At 45.7% G+C, this 25,387-nt stretch overlaps 1 protein-coding gene across 1 annotated transcript; it reads left to right on the forward strand.

Annotated features, from left to right (window-relative positions):
• The first annotated feature begins 504 nt into the window (after nucleotides 1–504).
• On the forward strand, nucleotides 505–23,591 carry syt10 (synaptotagmin X). The gene is made up of 7 exons (XM_061252448.1): nucleotides 505–652; nucleotides 9,784–10,156; nucleotides 13,459–14,014; nucleotides 18,474–18,594; nucleotides 19,507–19,678; nucleotides 21,905–22,034; nucleotides 23,477–23,591. The coding sequence occupies exons 1-7, from the start codon at nucleotides 505–507 to the stop codon at nucleotides 23,546–23,548; spliced, it is 1,572 nt and encodes a 523-aa protein (XP_061108432.1). The 3' UTR covers nucleotides 23,549–23,591.
• The last annotated feature ends 1,796 nt before the right edge of the window (nucleotides 23,592–25,387 follow it).

Below are 25,387 nucleotides of genomic sequence, written 5' to 3' on the forward strand. Positions count from 1 at the left end.
CCACCTTTTTGCTTTTCATTTACACAAATTATTACTATTTTTTAGGCATTATGTACTTTGTGAAATTAAGTTATAATTTATAATTTGCCTCCACCACCCCTTTTAAAATGATTATATCTGTGATAATTAATTGCCATGTGGCTTGCTAAAAAAAAAATTCAGTGGAGATCATTAACAACATCAATAAACACACAGTCTTAAATCGCTTAAATAACGTTACCAGCTTTCGTTGACGGACTAGACCACTCCAAACCCGCTCGTGATTTGAGGCCTCAACGGAGTGGACATCAAGCGCCAGTCTCGCCATCACCAGAACTGTATTCCTATTGGACAGCGGCGGTACTGAAGCTCGCGAGGCGTAAAAGACGCTTCCGAACGCGAGTTCTCCGGAGAGCATGGACGGCTTCTCCGTGATCGAGCGGCTGCGGTCAGATTCTGCACGGATGGAGTAAAGTCCACCTCCTTTACGGATCTTCCAGGAGACCATGGCGTAACGGAGTAGACATGAGTATCCACACAGAGGACAGCATTAGCCTGTGTAAAAAGGCTCTCCAGATTGTCACGGAGCTGTGCCTCGGGGGTCACGTAGACCGAGAGAAATGCGCGGACATCTTTCCCCTGGAGCGTTCTATACCAGGTAAAAGCAGAACAGGTAATTTGGACATATGACTATGCATTTTAACCTTCTTTATTGCGTCTTTATTTCGATATTGCTGCTGCTATTCGCTTCCTCTGCAGAAGGTAATGTGCGCTTGAAAGACGAACTTTGTTTTGTCCTGGAGTGGGGATAAAATCAGTTTAATAACTTTGTTTATTAAAACACATTTCCGCCCGCCCCAAAAAGCCAGTCTCTTGCTAATTGGAAGGAGTTAATCTTAATATTAAATCAAGCTCAAAACTTGCCGCTATCCGGTGAACGCATGATTACATTTTTTCCACAGTCTGATTCACATGTCGTGGGATTTGGTTTTAATTTGTATCATGCGTTTCTCATACTGTATTATATGCATGAAATGAGACATTACACTGCTGAACTATAACGCAACAGGTGCAGGCTAATCCCTGAACGTCTGTACATGCACGCTTTATTTGCCCGTGTACAAGACGTATATTGGTATCAAAAACGCATATCGTGTCAGACAGGAGAAAATTATTGTGCCGCGAAATATTCATAAACGTAAAAATATGCATTGAATTCTAGTTTCACAGTTGTTTACGCGTAATGATGTTCCAGCCAGTCACTCGAATTCCTGAAAAGGGAAGCTTTGTTTCAACAAAAAAAAAAATATATGAATGAGCGTGGGTGTCCATTCATAGAGTCCTGTACATATTGCTGCAATGTGGAGGCAAAAATATTTCCATTTTTTGTTATTTCTTTTTTTGTTTTTACACTGCATGAAAGCGTCAGTCTGTGTGATACAGGACAAGCATGCTTACGAAAACTACGTTGTATGCACGATAAAACGCGGCGTTTTAAACGCCTATCAGGAGCAACCGTTAAACTGATTAAGAATGACATTTCTTCTAATCATTTCGCTCCTTGGTCCTGAATGGATGATCTAGAAACGCAAATTAACATTCTAAATGCATTAAAGTCATAAAACACATTAGAATCCGCTGAATAGTAATTACATTCCACACAACAAAGTCATAATGTGTAAGCAATTTGGCGAAGTGACACCAAAGCTAAGAATTAACCGTTGACTGCGCGGTTGAGGCTACTATTACGTAAACTTCTTAAATGTCATTTTGCACATAAAGCAAAAGTGACAGACATAGCGCAAAGGCCAGATCAGTGAGGGAGCCGTTTGGCCCACAGCTGCTTTCCACACTAAACAAAGGTGATTACGATAGATTTGCAGTGACACAGAAATGCCCGATCAGATTATTTTGGTTCCTTCTTGAATTTTCCCGCTAGCAAATATTTGCAATGTTTGCTTGGCAGACATCTTATCTACAATAACTGAAGTGGCTAAAATTAGTACAGACTTCTGAGCATAGAGTGCCATGCTGTCAAGTGAAACTGTCTGTAAATAAGGCACAACACTGGGGACCCTCTCCCCCACTGCGCACCGTCTTGCATCAGATTAATCAGACGCATTGCTGAGGGAAACAAAACCTTTTAATACAGTTTAACGGATTTACGAACGGAGTCATTCGACATCCAAATAGACGGCGATTAAATCAAATGTGCTTAAACTTTCATACTGTATGCAGTCTTAATTGAGTTGTTGAGTTTGAATTTGAATTGAAAACGGTGTCACATTATACAATTTGAATTAGAATGAAAGGAAGTGGAATTTAATGACATTCTAATGCGTAATTTATTAGTTGGCTTGCTGAGGGTTGAGCCAACTGCTTTTCATCCAAATTTATCAAAGTAAAAATCACAGTTTAACACATATGAGTTTCTTGTTGGAGTTTTTAAAATACATTTTGCACTTGAGTATATATACACAAGTATGCATATATTTATTTTTACATGATTATGTAAAAAGGAATATGCTTTCTATACGCGTTACTTAACATATTAAGATCTTTGGGTCAGTCATATGGCATATGGGTCTGCTCAAGTGTCTGGCCTTCAGAAGTGCCCAGTACCAGCTGAACCCAGTTGTACAGATGCGGTTGGTGTTGTGTGGCCTGTGCTAATGTTAGCAAAACATTAGAGAAACTGGACATTTACCTTTGTCATAGTCTGCCCAGACAAAGTCGCTCCTCGCGCAATCTGATCCTTAATAGACAGCGATTGACAATCTCTGATGTGAAGATCAAGATTGGTACGGTGTTATAGAACAGCAAGGACATCACATGGGTGACACCTTGCCTTCCGGTAATAATTATGCCTCTTCACGTGAGATTAGCAAGTCCTTTAAAATTAACATTAAATAACTTCAGCCATCAAAAGAGGACAATCAAATAAGATTTGCAAGGTTAGAAAAATGCTAGTTTGGTCTCGTCATTATAAGAATACACTGGAAGCAAACAAAAACATTTAATACATTATATACATTTCTTACAATACAAACTGAAATATGTCAAAACACGTCAGTTGCTATTGTTGGGTGTAGCTGGTTTGACAGGTTCCAGCTTGAATTAGAATCCACTCTGTCCACAATGGAGGGGCAAAAACCGAGAACACTGCGTGTACCTGTGTCAAGATAATATAGCAAGCCAGCTAGCCACCAAAGGGCCGATGTCCTCGACGCAGCCACACTGCAGTTCCCCAAGCCGCAGTGTGGGCCTTCACCGCGCTGTCCTGAAAGTCTGGCCTGAGCCCAGTCGCAGATCCACTGCGTCGCGTTCTTCATCCAAAGCCAGCGTGACGCACTCTTCCTCCTCATCAGCGGTGTGGCACACGAGCTTGCACTTTGCCCTCTCCACTCAAAGAATCATCACCGTTGTTCTAGAAAGACCCTTTACTCAGAGTGGTTAATGCTTGGGCAGGTTCCCTTCATCGGCTTCCTCGACCTTCTCTTTTCATGGCAGTCAAGTAGTAAGATTTTTTTTGTGCTCCTGCATGGACTCCACGGACTTGGCTCCGAGCGTTGCAGTAATGATATCCCAGGAGAAGACAAGGTGCCTTTGAGTCAGATATTCATACCTCCCAGTCCCTCGTGATTCCCAATGCAGTATTGCAGCATGAAAACCGATCTTGCGTCGGGCATAAGAGTTCTCCATCAGTTCTCTGGAATGACATCTGCTGTCAAAGTTAATTCTGCTGAAGCTTCAGGTGGAAGTCCAAGCTATCTTCAGCACCAACTGCTGGTTGTCCTGTGCATTTGTTCCCCTGTGGGGAAGAGGTGTGGTCGGACTACATGCTGACCGCAGGGAGCCCAGTTCACCATTTGCATGGTGATCCGCATGACATTCTCTGTGTCTGAGGGATCAGTGCAATCAGTTCCCTAGGCATCTCCTCCAACACAGTAAAAAAATATGAATAGCAAAGAAAGTTAAGTGACTGTCCTCCAAAGCATCCTTCTTCCACTGGCTGCTACTTCCAGTGGTTGGCACCTTTAGGTTTTTTGGCGACCACCACCACACCCCCACCCCACTCATAGGAGGACATCCTTGTTGTTGTTGTTCTCGCCTGAACCAATCATCTGATACCCTGATCCATACTCTACAACCAAAGCCATTGAGATATTCTTGCTACCTCCTGTTCATTCACTTAAAACATTTTTTTTTTTTTATGTGGTTGCTCCAAGAATCCAAAGCATCAATTATCCTGTGATTACCCTACTTTTGCTGCCCGTCTTTAAAGGGAATTTCAGCTTCTGGAAGCTCCAGTCAGTCTTGGGGAACTGGATCTCCGATGTCCCTGTCCAATCGCTCCAGTTTCTATACCAGAAGGGGTCAGAGGAGCTTGGGGAGGACCACGTGCCAACCGCACCAGGTCCTGGGTTCCACAGAGACACCGCCCTTCTCCGTTATCTGCATGCAGTCATACGTGTGGTCTGTGGTCCTCTTCAAACTGTCACAAGCCAAACCTCTTCCCCAGGCTTAAAATTGGCTTCTCAGAGTTTGAAGACACTCTCCACCAACTTTGAGCCAAATTAAAAGTGCTGGGCTTGAAGGTCACTCTTACTTGGGCAATGGATCTGTCCCATCTCCCCTCTGTCACTGACTGTGCAGTGATGGTTATGCCATCCGTGAAGGTTCGCGTTGGTGGGTGCAGCATCTTGTATTCCATCATAGGTCCTTTGCTTGGACTTTCTGCCGAGTCCATGAGAACAGCAGCTATGATGGACACTGCGCAGCCCGTAACAGTGTCTATCATACCTGCTGGCAGTAGTGTCACAAACTATAACGTCATCCAGAACCATTTAATAGATAATATTCTTCTTCTTTTTTTTTATTTTTATTTATTATTTCTATTGCTATTCATTTTTAAAAGTATTTATATTAAATATATTTATTTTAGATTTTATATTTAATTTAGTTTAAATACATTAGAGATAGGGTGTATGGTTTCTTAATTTGTATTGGCTTTATTAATTTTTTTACATATTTTTTTAAAACATACATTTTATTATTATTTATTTATATTAGCCTATTTATATTGAGCTTTGTTGAGTTCAGGATGAGGGATACAGTGCGACTGTGCTAGCAGCACAGGCTGAGAGGACACATACTGGGAGTATTCAGAGCTGCCGTCTACATCCCTGTGAACTCTGCACAAAGACCGAGCTGAGGTCCCAAGACAAAGTCCGGGCTTTGGCCGCCACGGACATGAACTTCCACAGACAGCATGACCATCACTACACAGTCAGCGAAAGAGGGGAGATGGGTGCTTGAAGACTCGGACAGGTGCGGCCTGTAGCGTAGTGGTTAAGATAAATGACTGGGACACGCTAGGTCAGTGGTTCTAATCCCGGTGTAGCCACAATAAGATCCGCATAGCCGCTGGGCCCTTGAGCAAGGCCCTTAACCAAGGCCCTTAACCCTAATGCCAAATGCCAATGATGTAATATAATGTCCTCTGCCTGAGCAAGAATTCAAGGACACTGGTACTAAAGAGAAGCACAGGGCAAGGCAGATGACAGCACTTAGTTTGAAGCAGCTGGAAAGTGGATTCCAGTACAAGCGAAGAAGCCAATCAGAAGCCTGGGGAGATGGTGCGACTAATCGCCCAGACACAATAAGTGTGAAAAGGACAAGAGATCATGAGGTGACAGGACACAGAAAGTGAAGGAGGGAGGGGTCCTGTGAGACGCAGAGCCTGGTGCTGTCTGCACACGGTCCTCTCCTTGGCCCTTGCCCCTTCCAGAACCAACTTCTCCATCCACTTCAGCCCGTCATCCAAGCTTGAGTGGTGCACCAAAAGCTTCACTCCCCCATCTTTAAACCAGCCCAATGAACTCTGGGGCTCCTGCTCCACCGCCACAGTGGGTAGAGGCAGCGGTTGTAGTCCGTGAGACGGTGGCAGCTGGCATGATCGGTCTCTGCAAGAGTCACTAGGCATTCCTCGCAGCTCGTCTCCAATTCAGTGTGGACTGCACGCCGCTGAGCGCGGCGACTCGCGGCGTCTCCTCCCCGCGCCCTCATTGTGGGCATCCCAGCCAGCGTAGAGGATTCCACCTGGTTCAGCTCACTCAACCTCCGCCGTGACTACCGGGAGGTCCCTCTCCTGGCATCGGCTCATCCCAAAACAGGGATTACTATTGCCAGAGGATGATGGGAATTTCCCATCACACCGTTTGGACCAGCAGTGTTTGAATAGCTGGTGGAAGACAGAATATTCCAGCAGCAGCCTGCATCAGCTTCCTTGCCGACATCCCAGTCCACACCTCAAACTTCAGTGTGGTGCTGGCCAGCTTCTGTTACGCACTTCACTACACGAGTAAGGCCAAGCTCTGGCTTAACCCTGCCAAGCACCAGATGTTCTGATAGAGGTCATATGGACTTCAGCAGTGCCCTGTCACTGCCAGCAAAGGGTGTGCAGAGAGAGGCAGAGAGGAACTTCTTAACCGGTAGGAGTTGCTGGCAGTGGGTTCAGCTCATACCTACCCATCCAAACACTACTTATGTTCAAGAAGCCCAAGGGCCAGTAAATCAAGCTGTAACAACTTTCATTTCATGCTCGAGCAGCAACAGGCCAAGAAGTGCAGAAATGCAGGCAACCTGGCCTGCTGCATGTCAACCCGGGCCGTGTGCTGATGAGAAGGAGACACAGGGAGCCGGAGCCAGAACCAGCACCCCAAGTCGTCGCCCACACCATCCCACCAGTCCCGAGTGACCAGTTATCCTCCCAGCTCCAGGAGACACAAAAAGATCCAGATATCAGCCCAGTCATCCAGTAGGCACAGGCAGGGGAGAGGACCCTGGGCAGCATGGGGCCTATCCCAGCATGAACAGGGCGAGAGGCAAGTATAGACCCTGGACAGGTCGCCAATCCATCGCAGGGCACACACACCATTCACTCAATCTCTCATACCTACAGGCACCTATCTCGTGACCCAAAGCACATCACGGGCCTTCCACTCACACTAATCTCAGCATCAGAACAGGGCAATAAAATAAATACCAGCAAATAATTTACTACGTCTTCTCACAGAGACTTATAGCTCCAAACCAGCAACATAGACATGACCATGTGCAAACCCTGAACATCAGTCAGTAAACCAGTCAGACTGCTGGTTGAAAGACCAGCATGGTTGAAAAAGCCAGCAAACAAAGCCAACAAACCTGCAGCCAGCAAACAAACTCACAGCAACTAGCTTTTTGTCAGAGTAACAGAAGCACAATCAAACACTAGATTTAAAATTTGGGTCTGAAGCCTTCACTTCTCACTGATCTTAACATAAGCAACAATCTCCACACAGCCAAAATAGAGCCCATCAGCACAGCGGCATCCAACCAGTGAAGGTACATAACCATGGCCTTACCTTTGGTGTCTTCTGGATGACCTACAACCCACCACCACCACCAACCGTGCAGCAGCAGAATTGATTCTAGCTCACCACCTAATCTCGGTCTCATCATATGAGCATGAGGACATCCAACCAGTGAAGGTACATAACCATGGCCTTACCTTTGGTGTCTTCTGGATGACCTACAACCCACCACGAAGAAACCCACTGTGCAGCAGCAAGAGTATTCTTTCAACGCATGACCTGAACTAATCTCAGATTCAAATACCACTGAACTGAACTCAGCAGCAGAGTTTTAAACACACAGCCGAGATTAACATCTGCATTTCCTCCATAACATCACAGTGACAGCAGCTGGCTTTCCCTCAAGGTAAAAAGACACAATGAAATGCTACAGACCCAAATTTAAAAGATAATCTTCACTCCTCATCAACAATGCTCACCAAGCATGCGCATCAATCTCCCAAAAAAACTTCTCCAAAAGCCTTACAGGCCATATCAGCATAACTGCTGAAAGTTCAAACCCAGGGAAAGCACATTGCCAGGGGCCTACTGGGTGTCGATTGATTGATGCATCTAATGGTCTAGTTTGATCGCGGAGCTGGAGAAAGAACACATTTATTCAGCTCAAAAGTAGTATATAAAAATAGTATAATAATAAATAGTATAACCATTCCTACAATCAAAGCCCAAAGCTGATGCTCATGGGGGGGGGGGGGGGGGGTGACAAATTAAGCACTCATAGGAACATGTATCCTGGTGCATATAAAGATTGCATGAACAATATATGCATAATGCTGTTTTACAAGGCTAAAGACTAAATTAAAATATGATATGGAAGGCTGGTTTCCAAAAAGAAATGCGCCATAACATGAAGAGGATAAAATGTGATATAAAACAAAAATAAATCCTGTCCACGACACAAATAGCAAATGCTAAGCCCGACAAACAAACACACAGAACTCGCATCAATGGCAAAGATGGCCGACAGGCCGTGAGCAGCTGAGAGGCGAGCCTTTATACTGACTGCTGAGCTGTGATAGGCTGCAAGAATTTGAATTTGATTCAGCCAATCAAGAAGAACCAGAAGCAGTGAGGGGGCGGATACCTGGAGTCTCACAGGGAATGGGGAGAGGACAAAATGGAGACCCACAGGTCACACAGGGCCTTGAGCTTTCAGCTTGCCAAAGTGCCAATATTTTGCATTTTATGTCAATTACTGATTAATACATTCCCAGAATTTTAATCTTCTTTAACACATGCAAATATGCTCTGCAGTGAAGCAGAATAAGGTAAAGTTGCTCAAAAAAGAAAGAAAAACTAAAATGATCTTAGATCTCTGGACATATCCCACAATATTTAAATAGCAGTGACATCTACCCTACTGAAAAAAACAGCTCAAGCTATGTTTTGAAACAGCTGGTAGCTAGTTGACCAGTTCAGACCAGCTCAAGCTATGTTTTGAAACAGCTGGTACCTGGTTGCCCAGTTCAGACCAGCTCAAGCTAAGTTTTGAAACAGCTGGGAGCTGGTAATGTCACAGCTGGATTTTACACCAGGGTAGCTCTTAGTTATTTATGGTTCTTATCATCTGCAGTTTATTGAGGAGTCTACCTATACCTTGTGGTTACAGAAAGATATAGTAAGGGGCAAAAACACTTTTGCATATCTGCATAATATATGAAAATGTTTTTTTGGCTTCTTGATCGATTTGTACCAAAGGCGGTCTATACATAGCATAATGTGCCTAGCCATACTTGCTTGAACTACATTGGTTGTCTTGTGCAGATGGGCTGGTACGGAACCTCAGTGGCGGATGGCAGAATTAGACTGCTGCTGTAACTTCAATGTCGCAACATGTCAGCAGCTTGCTTTTTTAAACCAGAAATATCTTTGAAATTGACAGTTGAGGCATCAACAGCTGTATTTGGCCCTTTTGTCATATTTTGTCAAGTTTTTTTTCCCCTCTCTTTTTGAGACTGTGTATTTGTGTGTGCCTTCCACCTTCTTTAAAAACAGAAACTGTGGATTGGCTTGTGCCTCCATAAAACAGCAATGCCACACTTTGCCCTTTTGACAGGGATTAGCGTGGGCTTATACTGACGAGTTCGGGAGCGCGCTGCCATTGTGACTACGGTAGTGCAGGCCTCATCTTGTTCTACATCCTGTGTGACTCTTCGGTTGGAAGTTGTGCTTCTCAATCGGTCGACTTGCAGTGCCTAATGGCTGTATCTCCAGGCGCAACCTGAGGTAACCCAGGGTGTGCTGGATTATACGGTGATACGGCAGCTTAATTTCATTCTTCCAGGGTCATCCCTTCCTCACGGCTCCTGTTTTTCTCTCCCCCTTCTCTCCCGTTTCTCTCTGTCCCGCTGTCCGTTTCCGTGTTTGTGTCTGCTCTGGCCTCCAGACATCTCCGTGAGTCTCCTTGCTGTGGTTGTGGCTTTCTGTGGTCTGGCCCTGTTGGTAGTCTCTCTGTTTGTCTTTTGGAAGCTGTGCTGGCCCGTCTGGAGAAGCAAGGCGCTCTCGACGCACGGCGGCGAGGCCCCGCAGGACGCCTCGCCCCCCCCGGCCCCGGAGGCCCCCGCCCCCGAGGAGAAGAAGGTGCCGGTTGTGGAGGTCAAGGCTAACGGCCGTAGCACGGTCAAGCTCCTGGAGGCCGCCATGAAGATCAGCCAGACCTCGCCCGACATCCCTGCAGAGGTGCAGACCGCCCTGAAGGAGAGGCTGGTCAAGCACGCGAGGGTCCAGAGGCAGACCACCGAGCCGACCTCCTCCTCCAGGTACCGCCTCTCACCCGGCGACGTCCTCTCAGTGTGGTCCATCTCCATGCCTATGACCCAGAGAGGATGCAGTGTCCCAGAAAGTCTCATCGACATCAACTCGATAAATACGAGTCTTTTGTTCTGATGTGAACATCCCAAGAATCACTGCTTCATTTGTCAACAGAGAAAAGGCAGAACTTTGATTAAACATGCACTTTTAAAAATGAACCGTGAATTTCACCATCATTAGGGATTTCGGGGGGGGGGGGGGGGGGCTGTACGAAGTCACTTGGTCTCGTGAAATATCGCGGATGAAGGTGGTCTTTTCCTTTACGCATTCAAGGACAGGAAGACAAAAAGCCCCCTCTGTTGCAACGAATGCCCTATAATCTCGAAATGGCCGCCCCCTCTATTTAAAGTAGATGAGCCGTGCTGCCATGGCAACAATTGTAAATGACCCCAGTAATTAAACAATCAGTGCCTTATCTCTTTGTTCTGGTGGCTGTGCTTAATGAGGATGTCACAATTAGAGACTGGGCCCAGTGGAACTGATGTCCTGTGGGCCCCTGCCAAACAGCTGCACTCCGTCTCCTGCAGGAAGCCATTAAAGACACCTATTTCAGCTTGCTATTAAGGGCTCGTAAAGGTGGAGATCTCTGTGTAATGTATGCTTTAACGAGGAGCCAGGAAAGGGCACATGAATCTACTTAAGGCCTCTGTGATTACCGGGTTGCTGTTAAAGTTTTGATTCACTGGTTCGGTCATCACTTGTGTCTGTATGTCGTCTGCTCGGCTGACTGTACGTACGCACTCGCGTGATCACCGAGTCCCTGATCCGAAAGTCAACTGCAGAATTGATTCTCCTGAATACCGCCATAGTGCAAATAATTTTGAACAAAACAAGCATCTGCTATACAGGTAACAAGCTCACTGCATGTTTATTTTGCACCATCCTGTCGCTCAAAGGCAGTAACAGGGAATAGGGAATACGTGCCCATAATTTGCTCTTGGGAGGAACCTTTACTGCACCCGAGTGAAAAATGCTAGTCATCCAGTTTTTTTTTTTAAATAATAAAAATGCATGTGTGGCTGTGCATGTTGCAGAGTTCATTATGAATAACTCCAGGAGGACTGTTTACGTAATGCCGTTTATTATACACTGGACTTTTAATTTTGATAGAAAGCCCCCCGGACACTGTTCACACTTGGAACTGTTTTGGCTGCCATATTTGATCCAGCCTCTAGCAATCTATAGCTGAGAGGTTGGTGGTTCCCTCAGCAAAGCCCTTAACCCATTGCTCCAGGGGGGATTGGCCCCTGCTTAGTCTGATCAACTGTAAGTCGCTTTTGATAACAGCGTCCGCTAACGTAATTCAATCCATTTTAGTTCAAGTTTAATTATTGGTTTAAAGAGCTCAGCAACTCAAGCATCGGAAAACCCAAACGACACTAACCGACCAAAAATTAAGGGTTACACATGCACCAGTCTCCGGAGCGAACTGGATTACACTGTTATAGAGGCTTGGTGAAAATGTCAGGCCTGCTTGTCAGCGTTCTTGGTGGAGCGGGGATAATGCCAAACATCTGCTGGTGCAATGTATTCAGCTCCCAATAGAGCATATACGGGAGATGCAGTTCAGTTTTGGGGTCTTTGCTTCTTGGCAAATTAGCAGCCACAACTAAAACTGAGAATTGTCTGTATAGTCGCTCAGGAAGAGGAGTTTTCTCCAAAAAACATCTGTGATTTTATTTAAGTTGGGTGCTAGTCACATGCTGTGGATGAATTTCAGAGTGTATTTCATGTTTTTGTGATGCCATGAACATGAACAAGAATGAGAAGGGTGGGGGCGGATTTCAGGGGGGGAGGGGTCCCCCTCAGAACCGATGTTGGACCAGGGTGAATTAATTACCAACTGCGGGTAAATTTCTTCCAAGAATTACTCCAATAACCATTCCACAGTCAAAATCACAGAGATCACATTTTTCCCCCTTTCTGATGGTTGATTGTGAACATTAACTGAAACTCCTGACCCGTATATGAGTTTATGCATTGCAACTGCTGCCACACATTTGGCTAATTATATAATCGCATGAATAAGTAGGTGTTCCTAATAAAGTGCTCGGTGAGTGTATATATGGGTATCTGATATTAAATAGATTTCCGACATCATCACTGAAGTAAGTAGTTGGACTGTGGGTCTGTTCGGTAAATAAAGAGCTGGAAACGAGACAAAGTAAAACTCAAGGGTCGTTAGAAGACTTCAATTCAATGTTCTAACCTTGACTTCTCTTTTGAGAGCATCTGGTCAAACAATAGCTTGCTGTCATCTCTAATTATTCAACAAACAGGCAATTCCAGCACCACAATACCATTTTCTTTGGAACGTAAATTGTGTTTTTTTTTTTTTGTTGCTCTTGTTGTTTTAAATTTAGTTATTCATGAAGCAGAAATTGGGTTTTTCCATTGTCTCTCCAAAGTTGGAGCTCCCAGTCGTTCTGCAGCCATGCTCATTACTGCAACTTGGACTATGTGCTCTCCTGAAACAGCAGATTAAGTGGCTGGCTCATTCCACTGGCTGAGCTTGCACAGACATGACCTGGAGGAAGGCACTTGGTGTGCAGCTTGAGGACAATGACTCTGACATTACATTATTGGCATTTGGCAGACGCTCTTATCCAGAGCAACATACAGTTGATTAGACTAAGTAGGAGACAATCCTCCCCTGGAGCAATGCAGGGTTAAGGGCCTTGCTCAAGGGCCCAACGGCAGTGCGGATCTTATCGTGGCTACACCGGGATTAGAATCACCAACCTTTTGTGTCCCAGTCATTTACCTTAACCACTACGCTACAGGCTGCCCATGATCATCCTGGCCGGCTGAATCCCCCACCCTCCGCCATTGTTGACACTGACACTGACAGGGCTGAGGCAGGGCTGCCCAACCCTGCTCCTGGAGATCCACCATCCTGAAGGTTTTTTCTTGGCACACCTGATACTACTATCAAGGAGCTCTCTAGCTGTTGAATGGGGTGTGCTGTGTTAGGGTTGGAGTGAAAACCTACAGGACGGTAGATCTCCAGGAACAGGGTTGGGCAGCCCTGCTCTAGCTGTTGAATGAGGTGTGCTTTGTTAGGGTTGGAGTGAAACCCTACAGGATGGTAGATCTCCAGGAACAGGGTTGGGCAGCCCTGCTCTAGCTGCTGAACGAGGTGTGCTGTGTTAGGGAGCGGGGGGGATCTCCAGATCTCCCGGAACGGCAGCCGGCGCTGATCTGACGCTTGTGCCGACGTGAACGTGTTTCCCGCTCTCCCTCCGCACAGGCACAACTCGTTTCGGCGCCACCTGCCGCGGCAGATGCACGTGTCGAGCATGGACTGCCCGTCCTCGCTGCCCACCCGCCAGCCCTCCGCCAGCATCGGCCGCATCAAGCCCGAGCTCTACAAGCAGAAGTCGGTGGACTCGGAGGAGGAGGCCAAGGAGAAGGTGGAGACCTGCGGCAAGCTCAGCTTCTCGCTGCGCTACGACCACGAGGAGAGCTGCCTGGTGGTGGAGATCCTGAAGGCCCTGGAGCTCCCGGCCAAAGACTTTACCGGCACCTCGGACCCCTACGTGAAGATCTACTTGCTGCCGGAGAGGAAGAAGAAGTTCCAGACGCGCGTCCACCGCAAGACGCTCAACCCGCAGTTCTGCGAGACCTTCCAGTTCCCCGTGGAGTACGAGCAGCTCAGCAGCCGCAAGCTGCACTTCAGCGTCTACGACTTCGACCGCTTCACCAGCCACGACACGATCGGGGAGGTGATCGTGGACAACCTGTTCGAGTTGTCGGACCTTTCCCGGGAAGCCATCGTGTGGAAGGACATCCACTGCGCCACCACGGTGAGTTTGAAACTCCTCATCTGCCGTGCCTACGACCCAGAGAGGATGGAGCTACGCTCATGTACTTGTAGGATCTAAAGAGAATTTGATTTCTCTCTCATGCAAAACTTCAAACAATTAAGCTTTGTGTGAAAGAGAAATCCAAAATATGTGGAGTTAACATGCATAATCACGTGTTTCAGTACACTCAGAAATACAGGTGCCTAAAATGGTACTACTAATGAAAATTTTATAGCTATTCAGAAATTATATCCATCCATCCATTATCTGAACCCGCTTATCCTGAACAGGGTCGCAGGGGGGCTGGAGCCTATCCCAGCATACATTGGGTGAAAGGCAGGAATACACCCTGGACAGGTCACCAGTCCATCGCAGGGCACACACACCATTCACTCACACACTCATACCTATGGGCAATTTAGACTCTCCAATCAGCCTAACCTGCATGTCTTTGGACTGTGGGAGGAAACCGGAGTACCCGGAGGAAACCCACGCAGACACGGGGAGAACATGCAAACTCCGCACAGAGAGGCCCCGGCCGACGGGGATTCGAACCCAGGACCTCCTTGCTGTGAGACGGCAGTGCTACCCACTGCACCATCCGTGCCGCCCAGAAATGATATACCCAGGTTAAATGTTCTAATTAAAGTACAGGGTCTGAAACACACCTGAAGCATGTGATGGGATCTTTTAATAGGGAATGTTATAATCTTGACAGGGCAGCACAGTGGTGCAGTGGTTAGCACTTTCACCTCATAGCATGAAGGTCCTGGGTTCGAATCCCAGCCTGGGTCGCCTGCGTCCGACGTGGGTTCCTTCCCACAGTCCAAAGACGTGTAGGTTAGGTTAATTTTAGAGTCTAAGTTGTCCTTAGGTATGAGTGCGTGAGCGAATGGTGTGTGCGCGCAATGGATTGCCGGCCTGTGCTTGCTGTTCTTAACCAGGTCTAGAGCTATTATCCACATTGTAGGGATCTGCGAGTGGGGCTTCCTCACTGCTGTGCTGGAGGGGAATTCATCTTTAGCACAGTGGCTAACACGGCCACCTCTTACCCGAGAGACCTGAGTTTAAGCCTCACCAGATTGTCGCTCGCCACAATATCAATCGAGTCAATGCACTTCCCTCTTCATTGTAAGTCTCTCTGCCTGCTAAACGAAGGTATTGTGATGTAATGTAAGGTCCAGCACAGTGGTGGTGTTGGTCTCTTATAGCCCAGTGAGGTCCAATAGGGACAATGGTGGTACACTATACTCAGACCACTTTATTAGGTAGACCTGTAGAACAGTTTGTTAATGCAAGTATTTAATTAGCCAATTATGTGGAAGCAACTTAAATGCATACAAGCACGCAGACATGGTCAAGAGGCTCAGATTTTTTTCAGACCAAATGTCAGAATGGGTAATAAATGTGATCTGAGTGACTTTGACCGTGGAATGATTGTTGGTGCCAGACAGGGTGGTTTGATTATCTCAGAAACTGCTGTTCTCCTGGGATTTTCATGCACAACAGCGGGCAAAAATGGCTTGTTACTGAGAGAGGTCAGATGAGAAGAGCCAGACTGGTCAAAGCTGACAGGAAGGTGACAGTACCGCAAATAACCACGCATTACAACAGTGGCATGCAGAAGAGCATCTCTGAACACACAACGCATCATACCTGTTAGTGGATAGGCTACAGCAGCAGATGACCAATAAGTCTAAAAAATAAGACTAATAAATACCTAATAAAGTGCTCAGTGAGTGTTTGTCAGACGTACCGTAGATATGGGAGGGTGGAAGGCCTCTGTATAGCACGGTCGTATCCTCCTGACACTGCTTCTTGTGCCATCCTTAATTTGATTAAGTTTAATCACCTACACCCTCAGATAATCAATAAGGGAGTAGAACCAAGGTGACTGTTGATGGGTCCTAGCATTGATATGCATTGTTTCGCTTCTAATACTGCAGTCAGTTTGCTCACTAATCAGAAGTGTAGGTGCATTTTCTACCCTTTTTCCGAGTCTTAATAGACAAGATTAAAGGCCGCTGCGTGTGGTCGTTCAGCAGGCATTTGTGGGTCTAGTTATCGGGTTCATTAATAATTTGCAGCATCTCCTTTGAATCCAGCCTCCCGGCGATGTGTTCAGTGTTTCTGTTCTGTATGCCAGGGGGGAGATTCTGTATATCCAGACTGAATTTATTCATTTATTTATGACTGAATTTGTTCATATCCATAGTAACTGTTTTCTCAACTCGCGCTGTGCCGTTTCTTCGAATAGCTGAAGAGACTGCAACATACCTGAGATACCCACGGAGGGTGGGGTGTGCAACGCAGTCCAGTGCAGAATCATTGCCACCCTTGACAAAGATTCACCAAATACTGTAGAAAACAAATAACACCATTACTGAGATAGCTACTCATTTGCACATTTTAAATGCATTTTTAAACAATAAAAATTAACAGTTTTTCCTTTCCTGTATACAAAAAAGTTACATTGCATGCACAAAAATAGTTAAATAAGACGTAGCAATGAAATTGTTTCAGCAGTGTGGACTTGCATAAAGAAGAAAGGCTGAAACAGATCAACACAGCAAAATTAATTTCAGTCTGAAAAATACTGGAAAATCTTTCTGAATTTGTCAACTTTTGATAAACGTATCAAATCTTGGACGACGTCTGTCCGCTGCTCAATTCTCCATTCCCTGGACGGAGCATTGGCTCTTCGGTTTCATTCCAGGCTGCGGTTCAGTGTTTTTGTGTTAAAATGCTGCTCTGCTCTCCTTGTGGAGACCAGTGGTAAACAGGGCAAAAAAGGAAAATGCTTGTGTGCAGTGCACTGGCCATTCAGAGACTTTTCTGTGTTAGACATGCTACCTGCCACATTTCTTCCTCTCATTTAATGTAGCCCATTATGGCTAATTGCTTTGGAAAAGCCTGATTCATACTCCATCGCACAACCCTTTTGACGAGCACTCTGCGACGGAAATGACAGTTTGGCAGAGGCTTGCAGCGAGTGTTCTGTTGTCTCTATGGTAACGAGACGCCGAACTGCCGTTTACTTTTAATGAAAACATGCCAGCAGCCAGTGAAATCATTGAAATTATAGCACTGCAGCCTCACAGCAAGGAGGTCCTGGGTTCGAATGCCCGTTGGCCGGGGCCTCTTTGTGCGGAGTTTGTATGTTCTCCCTGTGTTTGCGTGGGTTTCCTCCGGGTACTCTGGTTTCCTCCCACAGTCCAAAGACATGCAGGTTAGGCTGATTGGAGAGTCTAAATTGCCCGTAGGTATGAGTGTGTGAGTGAATGGTGTGTGTGCCCTGCGATGGACTGGCGACCTGTCCAGGGTGTATTCCTGCCTTTCGCCCTGCGACCCTGTTCAGGATAAGCGGGTTAAGATAATGGATGGATAGAAGAATCAAACAAATTTTCCACTTTTCTTTTTTTCCACTGCAGTCAAAAGTATTCATTGATAAATTATCCCATACTCTCAGAAATACAGTGGAAGCACATTCAAGGATCTAATTTCCCAAATGTACCCAGGGTACAGTAATGTTCTCTCTGGGTACAAATGGGTACATTTTCCAAACAACAGAGGTACAAATTAAGTATATGGCTCGGGGTACAACTTCATCTACCTATAGGGCACCACCCTGGCCAGAAGCACCTCTACCTTTTTAGGCACTGTTGGTACCTTTATTTCTGAGTGTGGACCTCAGGTAAACACAGAGCTCTCTCCAGCAGGAGAGTGTGGACCTCAGGTAAACACAGAGCCCTCTCTCCAGCAGGAGAGTGTGGACCTCAGGTAAACACAGAGCCCTCTCTCCAGCAGGAGAGTATGGACCTCAGGTAAACACAGAGCCCTCTCTCCAGCAGGAGAGTGTGGACCTCAGGTAAACACAGAGCCCTCTCTCCAGCAGGAGAGTGTGGACCTCAGGTAAACACAGAGCCCTGTCTCCAGCAGGAGAGTGTGGACCTCAGGTAAACACAGAGCCCTCTCTCCAGCAGGAGAGTGTGGACCTCAGGTAAACACAGAGCCCTCTCTCCAGCAGGAGAGTGTGTACCTCAGGTAAACACAGAGCCCTGTCTCCAGCAGGAGAGTGTGTACCTCAGGTAAACACAGAGCCCTCTCTCCAGCAGGAGAGTGTGGACCTCAGGTAAACACAGAGCTCTCTCCAGCAGGAGAGTGTGTACCTCAGGTAAACACAGAGCCCTGTCTCCAGCAGGAGAGTGTGTACCTCAGGTAAACGCGGAGCCCTGTCTAGCAGGAGAGTATGGACCTCAGGTAAACACAGAGCCCTGTCTCCAGCAGGAGAGTGTGGACCTCAGGTAAACGCAGAGCCCTCTCCAGCAGGAGAGTGTGGACCTCAGGTAAACGCAGAGCCCTCTCCAGCAGGAGAGTGTGGACCTCAGGTAAACGCAGAGCCCTCTCTCCAGCAGGAGAGTGTGGACCTCAGGTAAACACAGAGCCCTGTCTCCAGCAGGAGAGTGTGGACCTGGGGGAGATCATGTACTCGCTGTGCTACCTGCCCACGGCCGGGAGGATGACCCTCACCGTCATCAAGTGCCGCAACCTGAAAGTCATGGACATCACCGGCTCCTCAGGTAACCACTGCTGCCGTGGCAACCCTTTCCCCCTCCCCCCTGGGGCAGAGGACGTGCTTTGGGAATGCCTGCCCCGCCCATGGTTACCATGGCATTCTCATCTTTCAATATGAAGGCGGGTCGCCATGGCAACTTTTTCACCCCCTCCCCCCCTTCTCCCGGCAGACTGACAGACCTAAATCCTGCTCTTTGAGCGGCAGATGCTAAATGAAGTAGAGGTGGCTCAATCCGTGGAATACTTGGTTTAACTGGGCAGTTTTGTGCCTTGAATAATGTAGAAGCCTGTGCATCGCATCACATTGATGTAGTCACAGATGCTTTTATCCAAAGTGACGTGCAAGTGCTTGCCAATGGTCATAGTAACAACTACAGAACCTTTTTGGATTAGGTATAATTTAATTTTCATAAAGGTCAGTTGTCTACATCCATGAACATTACTGTATATCTCAGTAGTTCACGTGGTAAGTTGAGGCTAAATCAATAGGTCTGGTGTGTCAGACTAGAAGCAGATCACTGTAGACACTGTAAACTCTCCAGGACGAGTGTTCTGGGCCTACAGCTACCTGATCACAGCTGCCAGTCTTTTGTTTTGACGATAATAGGACTTCAAGCAGATCTTCAGTGCAATGGTTTCAAATAAAATCCAGCAGAATTTAGGAAAGCCGTGTATTATTTGTTGCAGCCTGATGGTGTGTGAAAATTGACTTGATCTTCTGATTTGGTGGTGCTGGAGGTTATACTGGAGAGTACAGAACTATTCCTCCCTCTGCATTCCATTAGATGTGTGCTGAATGTTTTGGGGTAAACCGGTTGCTATGTTGTTTCCTGGTTCTCAGAGTTTCAGGTAATGGTCCGGTTGTTTCCTGGTTCTCAGGGTTTTTGATAATGGTCTGGTTGTTTCCTGGTTCTCAGACCCGTATGTGAAGGTGTCTCTGTTATGCGATGGTCGGAGGCTGAAGAAACGGAAGACCACCACAAAGAAGAGCACACTCAATCCTGTGTACAACGAGGCCATCATCTTCGACATCCCGCCAGAGAACGTGGAGCAAGTCAGCCTGTCCATCTTGGTGATGGACTACGACCGGTGAGCACAACCATCTTATGAACCCTAATGTAACCTTACACAACCATCTTATGAACCCTAATGCAACCTTACACAACCATCTGATGAACCCTAATGCAACCTTACACAACCATCTTATGAACCCTAATGCAACCTTACACAACCATCTTATGAACCCTAATGCAACCTTACACAACCATCTTATGAACCCTAATGCAACCTTACACAACCATCTTATGAACCCTAATGCAACCTTACACAACCATCTTATGAACCCTAATGCCACCTTACACAACCATCTTATGAACCCTAATGCAACCTTACACAACCATCTTATGAACCCTAATGCAAGCTTACACAACCATCTGATGAACCCTAATGCAACCTTACACAACCATCTTATGAACCCTAATGCAACCTTACACAACCATCTTATGAACCCTAATGCAACCTTACACAACCATCTGATGAACCCTAATGCAACCTTACACAACCATCTTATGAACCCTAATGTAACCTTACACAACCATCTTGTGAACCCTAATGCAACCTTACACAACCATCTTATGAACCCTAATGCAACCTTACACAACCATCTGATGAACCCTAATGCAACCTTACACAACCATCTTATGAACCCTAATGCAACCTTACACAACCATCTGATGAACCCTAATGTAACCTTACACAACCATCTTGTGAACCCTAATGCAACCTTACACAACCATCTTATGAACCCTAATGCAACCTTACACAACCATCTGATGAACCCTAATGCAACCTTACACAACCATCTTATGAACCCTAATGCAACCTTACACAACCATCTGATGAACCCTAATGTAACCTTACACAACCATCTTGTGAACCCTAATGTAACCTTACACAACCATCCGATAAACCCAAATAAAATTGCAGTGCACTGCGCGGTCATCATCCTAACAACCCCCCTCCCCACACACACACACACTCACACACGCACGCACACACACACACACACACACACACACACACACACACGCTCACACACACACACACACACACACACACACCCCCCCCAGCACCTGTCCTCCCACTGTGGCGTGCGCTGAGTCACTAAATTACCCATCAGGCTCTGTGACGAAAGCCATGACGCCGCCTCCCACACAGAAAGTGCAGCGCTTCAGTCAGAGTGACGGTGACTCATCTCATTCATGTGGCCTTGTTGTGCTGTGATGTCTGCTCCTGGCCTGTCTCGCCTCCTTTTGTATTTTTTTCTTTTAGTTTTTTCTTATTCTTAATTCATTTATTTAACAGGGACAAATGCATACAACATTGCTTTATGTCTAAAATGCTAAGTAGATGCCATGCATACAGGGTTCTAGCCATGGATAATTTGCAACCCCTGTCCCGGGCCAGGCTTTTTAAAGTTAAAACAAGAAGTACAGAAGCATTTCACTTAAAATAATACCAAAACATTAATTACATTTCTATAATTAAGTGGTGTATATAGTGTGTATAGTGATGTTAATGCAATGAGGGTTGCGGGGTAGGAGAGGGAGGCCAATAGAGAGGGGTATGTGATTGTAAGTTAATGTGATTCTGTTATTCTGTTTATACCCATTGTATATGTGTGCTATCAGACCTTGCTGGGCTATGAGGGGCATGAGTATTATGGGCTATGAGTATTATGACCTATTCACATGCCTATCAATAGCTTTCTCTTGTACAGGCTTCATAATATTAACTTAGTTTTAAATATTTCTGTATTTGAGACCACAAGCTATTTTTTTTGCGAGTAGTTTTCCACTAAAAACCCATTCATATGCTGCATCTTATGCCATCATATAATGGATAACTAATCAGGCATATCAGCTTCATGACTGTACTTTTCCACACAAAGTACTGCTGAGCAGCCTGAAAACATTTCTGATATATCCTCACACATTAGTACACACTCTGTGACTGCATTCTGCATTGCGTGTTTGGTGCTAGGGTCCTGAGGGAGGTGTTTGCGTCCTGAGGGAGGTGTTTGCGTCCTGAGGGAGGTGTTTGCGTCCTGAGGGAGGTGTTTGTGTCCTGAGGGAGGTGTTTGTGTCCTGAGGGAGGTGTTTGTATCCTGAGGGAGGTGTTTGTGTCCTGAGGGAGGTGTTTGTGTCCTGAGGGAGGTGTTTGTATCCTGAGGGAGGTGTTTGTGTCCTGAGGGAGGTGTTTGTATCCTGAGGGAGGTGTTTGTGTCCTGAGGGAGGTGTTTGTGTCCTGTGGCAGGGTTGGACACAATGAGGTGATCGGTGTGTGCAGGACGGGCCCGGAGGTGGAAGGTCTGGGGCGGGACCACTGGAATGAAATGCTGGCCAACCCACGCAAGCCAGTGACCCACTGGCACGTCCTGGGAGAGGTAAACAGTCCTGATTTCATTTTTATTTTATTAGTATTTTAGTTTTTATTTAATTAATGTCAGAGCAGTCGTCTGGTTGCCGACTGAATCCCCCTTTTTGGGTCCCTGAGCAACACACCTAACCCGCAATTGCTCCTGACGAGCTGGTTGGAGACGTGCGTGGCATCCTGCCGCTATTAGTGTGTGAGTGTGTAGTGTGTGAGTGTGTAGTGTGTAGTGTGTAGTGTGTGAGTGTGTGAGTGTGTCGTGTGTGAGTGTGTAGTGTGTGTGTGTAGTGTGTGAGTGTGTACAGTGTGTGAGTGTGTGAGTGTGTAGAGTGTGTAGTGTGTGTCGTGTGTGAGTGTGTGAGTGTGTGTGTGTAGTGTGTGAGTGTGTAGAGTGTGTGAGTGTGTGATTGTGTAGTGTATGTGAGTGTGTAGAGTGTGTCGTGTGTGAGTGTGTAGTGTGTGTGAGTGTGTAGTGTGTGAGTGTGTAGTGTGTAGTGTGTGAGTGTGTAGGAAGGCGATGCATCCATTTTCCAGCCAGGGGAGATCCGTGGAGAACGTGTTCTCTCTAGCAAGGGATTACACCCACACATGGGGCTCCTAGAGACAGAGAGAGAGAGGGAGAGAGAGAGAGGGAGAGAGAGAGAGAAGGAGCGAGAGAGAGGGAGGGAGAGAGAGGGAGGGAGTGAGAGAGGGAGGGAGTGAGTGAGAGAGAGAGGGAGCGAGAGAGAGAGGCAGAGAGAGAGAGAGAGAGAGAGCCCCTGGAGCAGTTTTTGGGTGGAGGGCCTTGCTCAAGGATCCAACTTCATCTCTTCATGCAGGTCAGCCTCCCTATCTATATGCCGACCGGGGGCTGGAATCAGCAGCTCCACAGCTGCCAGCCGAATACCCTGATGTCCCTCTCACTCTCTCACTCTCTCACTCTCTCACTCTCTCACTCTCTCACTCGTCAACTTGATCATTAATCTCATAATGTATGCCTGATGTCCCTCTCACTCTCTCACTCTCTCACTCGTCAACTTGATCATTAATCTCATAATGTATGCCTGATGTCCCTCTCACTCTCTCACTCTCTCACTCGTCAACTTAATCATCAATCTCATCATGTATGTGCTTGCAAACAGCTGGCCAGTCATAAACTGTAAGGGGCGGCATTAGCTCAGGAGGTGAGAACGGTCGCCATAAGGTCAAGGAGTGCGTCACGGGTTTTCTGTACCTAACCCCCAATTGCTCCCGACAAGCTGATTGGTACCTTGCATGGTAGGAGAAGGAAAAACAGGGAGCAAATCATGGGACTAGCACGACTGCAGTAGTTGTTTTATTGTCAGCGTTTAGATTTTGTCACTCTTGTTAGCAAAGGGCATTTAAAGAGAATCCTCAGTATAGAAAAAGCAGTAACTAGGCGGAAATGGGTGATATACACTGATATACATCTGTTTCACTTCACGTTTCATACAGTGGCCCGGAAGAGCGACCAGTTTCGACAGTCAGGGATCCTGTCCATCCCCCAAACCTCAGATGACACCGTAGCACCTCCTGAAGAAGAAACATCAAACAAGTATCATGTCACTGCTCCTAAGATCTCTATATTCTCATGTTGATGGTCAAACTGTTTACTTCCAGTGTGTGTTGGCTGAAATTGCATCGCTGGTTTAAAATATTGAACTGTCTTGACTTGAAGTATTGCAAATGCAGGACATTTCCCCAGATGAATAGCAGGGTTTCAGAATGCCTCTGTGTAATATTGTTCTGATCTGCATCGTTGCCATTGGGGAGTGCGTATTATTTATTTCTCGTCTAAAAGAGAAATCAATAATTGAATCACTTTACATTCAAGAAAGTGTTAACCCATATTGTACTGTAGCTTCCAGAACATTCTCAAAGGAATATTGCTATTCATCACCATTTATGATGACCTGGTATGGTTATTTGGACAACATTATGTTGGTCAGCCTCATGCACATCATTTCTGTCATTTTATATTAGTCGTCATTGGCGACAATGACAATGATAATGAGTTCTTCAGGTGTGTACTACACAGGGGGTAGATAAGGGACAACTTCAAGATCTTCAGGTAATGTTTTTGAGTTGTTATGCACAGTGCCAGGTGAACCAAGAGATTCCATTCTTTCTTTTTATCATACACGCAATGAATAAGATATACTGCATTACACAGGACATTTTAAGGTGACTTTTGTATGGTCACTTCAGTCTGCATGTTAACTTAGTCATTTGTGCAAACGTTATGTCTATAGCAACTATATTTGAGTTTAAACCCTACACATGTCTAGTTTCTACAATTTTACTCAGTGAGTTTCCAGTTAAAGCATCTAAGTATGTTTACAAGTTGCCTGCACCAAGAGTTTAGATGCAATGCATTGAAGTGCAACTACCCCAAGTGCGTAATACATTCTTGTGTGTGGACTGCACAGCGCTCGACTGCTGTAAGTATTGGTTTCCTATGACCCAGCCATCTGGTTATTTATTGAATTTGTAGTTCAATAAACTTCCATATGCAAAACAAGCATTTTTGGGCTGGTGCTGAAGCTTCTAGATATTTTAATTGGTTTTATTCCCTAAATTAACACTCAACTGATTTTTTTTTTTTTTTTTGTAAAGCAAAATGGAAGCAATAGTAGCCAAAAAAATGTAGCAGGGTGCGTTGCTTGCTTTGAAACCAGTGGTATCTCTGTTTTTAGAAAACACACACAAGAACATACACAGTAGTAAATCATGTAAGAGATTTTTTTTTCTGTTTCTGTTTTTGTGCTCTGTGTTACTAGACTGTGCCAATCAATGGAGTGCAGGAAAAGAAAGGAACACACACTTATAAACAGTATCTTTAGAGAACAGAACACACACTTATAAACAGTATCTTTAGAGAACAGAACACACACTTATAAACAGTATCTTTAGAGAACAGAACACACACTTATAAACAGTATCTTTAGAGAACAGAACACACACTTATAAACAGTATCTTTAGAGAACAGAACACACATTTATAAACAGTATCTTTAGAGAACAGAACACACACTTATAAACAGTATCTTTAGAGAACAGAACACACACTTACAAACAGTATCTTTAGAGAACAGAACACACACTTATAAACAGTATCTTTAGAGAACAGAACACACACTTATAAACAGTATTTTCAGGGAACAGAACACACACACACATAAACAGTATCTTTAGAGAACAGAACACACACTTATAAATAGTATCTTTAGAGAACAGAACACACACTTATAAACAGTATCTTTAGAGAACAGAACACACACTTATAAACAGTATCTTTAGAGAACAGAACACACACTTATAAACAGTATCTTCAGGGAACAGAACACACACACACATAAACAGTAT

Source organism: Conger conger, chromosome 8 (assembly GCF_963514075.1).
Source record: "Conger conger chromosome 8, fConCon1.1, whole genome shotgun sequence".
Classification (NCBI taxonomy): Eukaryota; Metazoa; Chordata; class Actinopteri; order Anguilliformes; family Congridae; genus Conger; species Conger conger.

Bases quoted from the DNA above. Each gene is read 5' to 3' on its own strand.
- syt10 (XM_061252448.1), top strand. From the start codon at position 505: ATGAGTATCCACACAGAGGACAGCATTAGCCTGTGTAAAAAGGCTCTC. The intron at 14,015-18,473 runs GTGAGTTTGAAA...TGTCTCCAGCAG, and splicing joins ACATCCACTGCGCCACCACG to GAGAGTGTGGACCTGGGGGA. The intron at 18,595-19,506 runs GTAACCACTGCT...CCTGGTTCTCAG, and splicing joins GGACATCACCGGCTCCTCAG to ACCCGTATGTGAAGGTGTCT.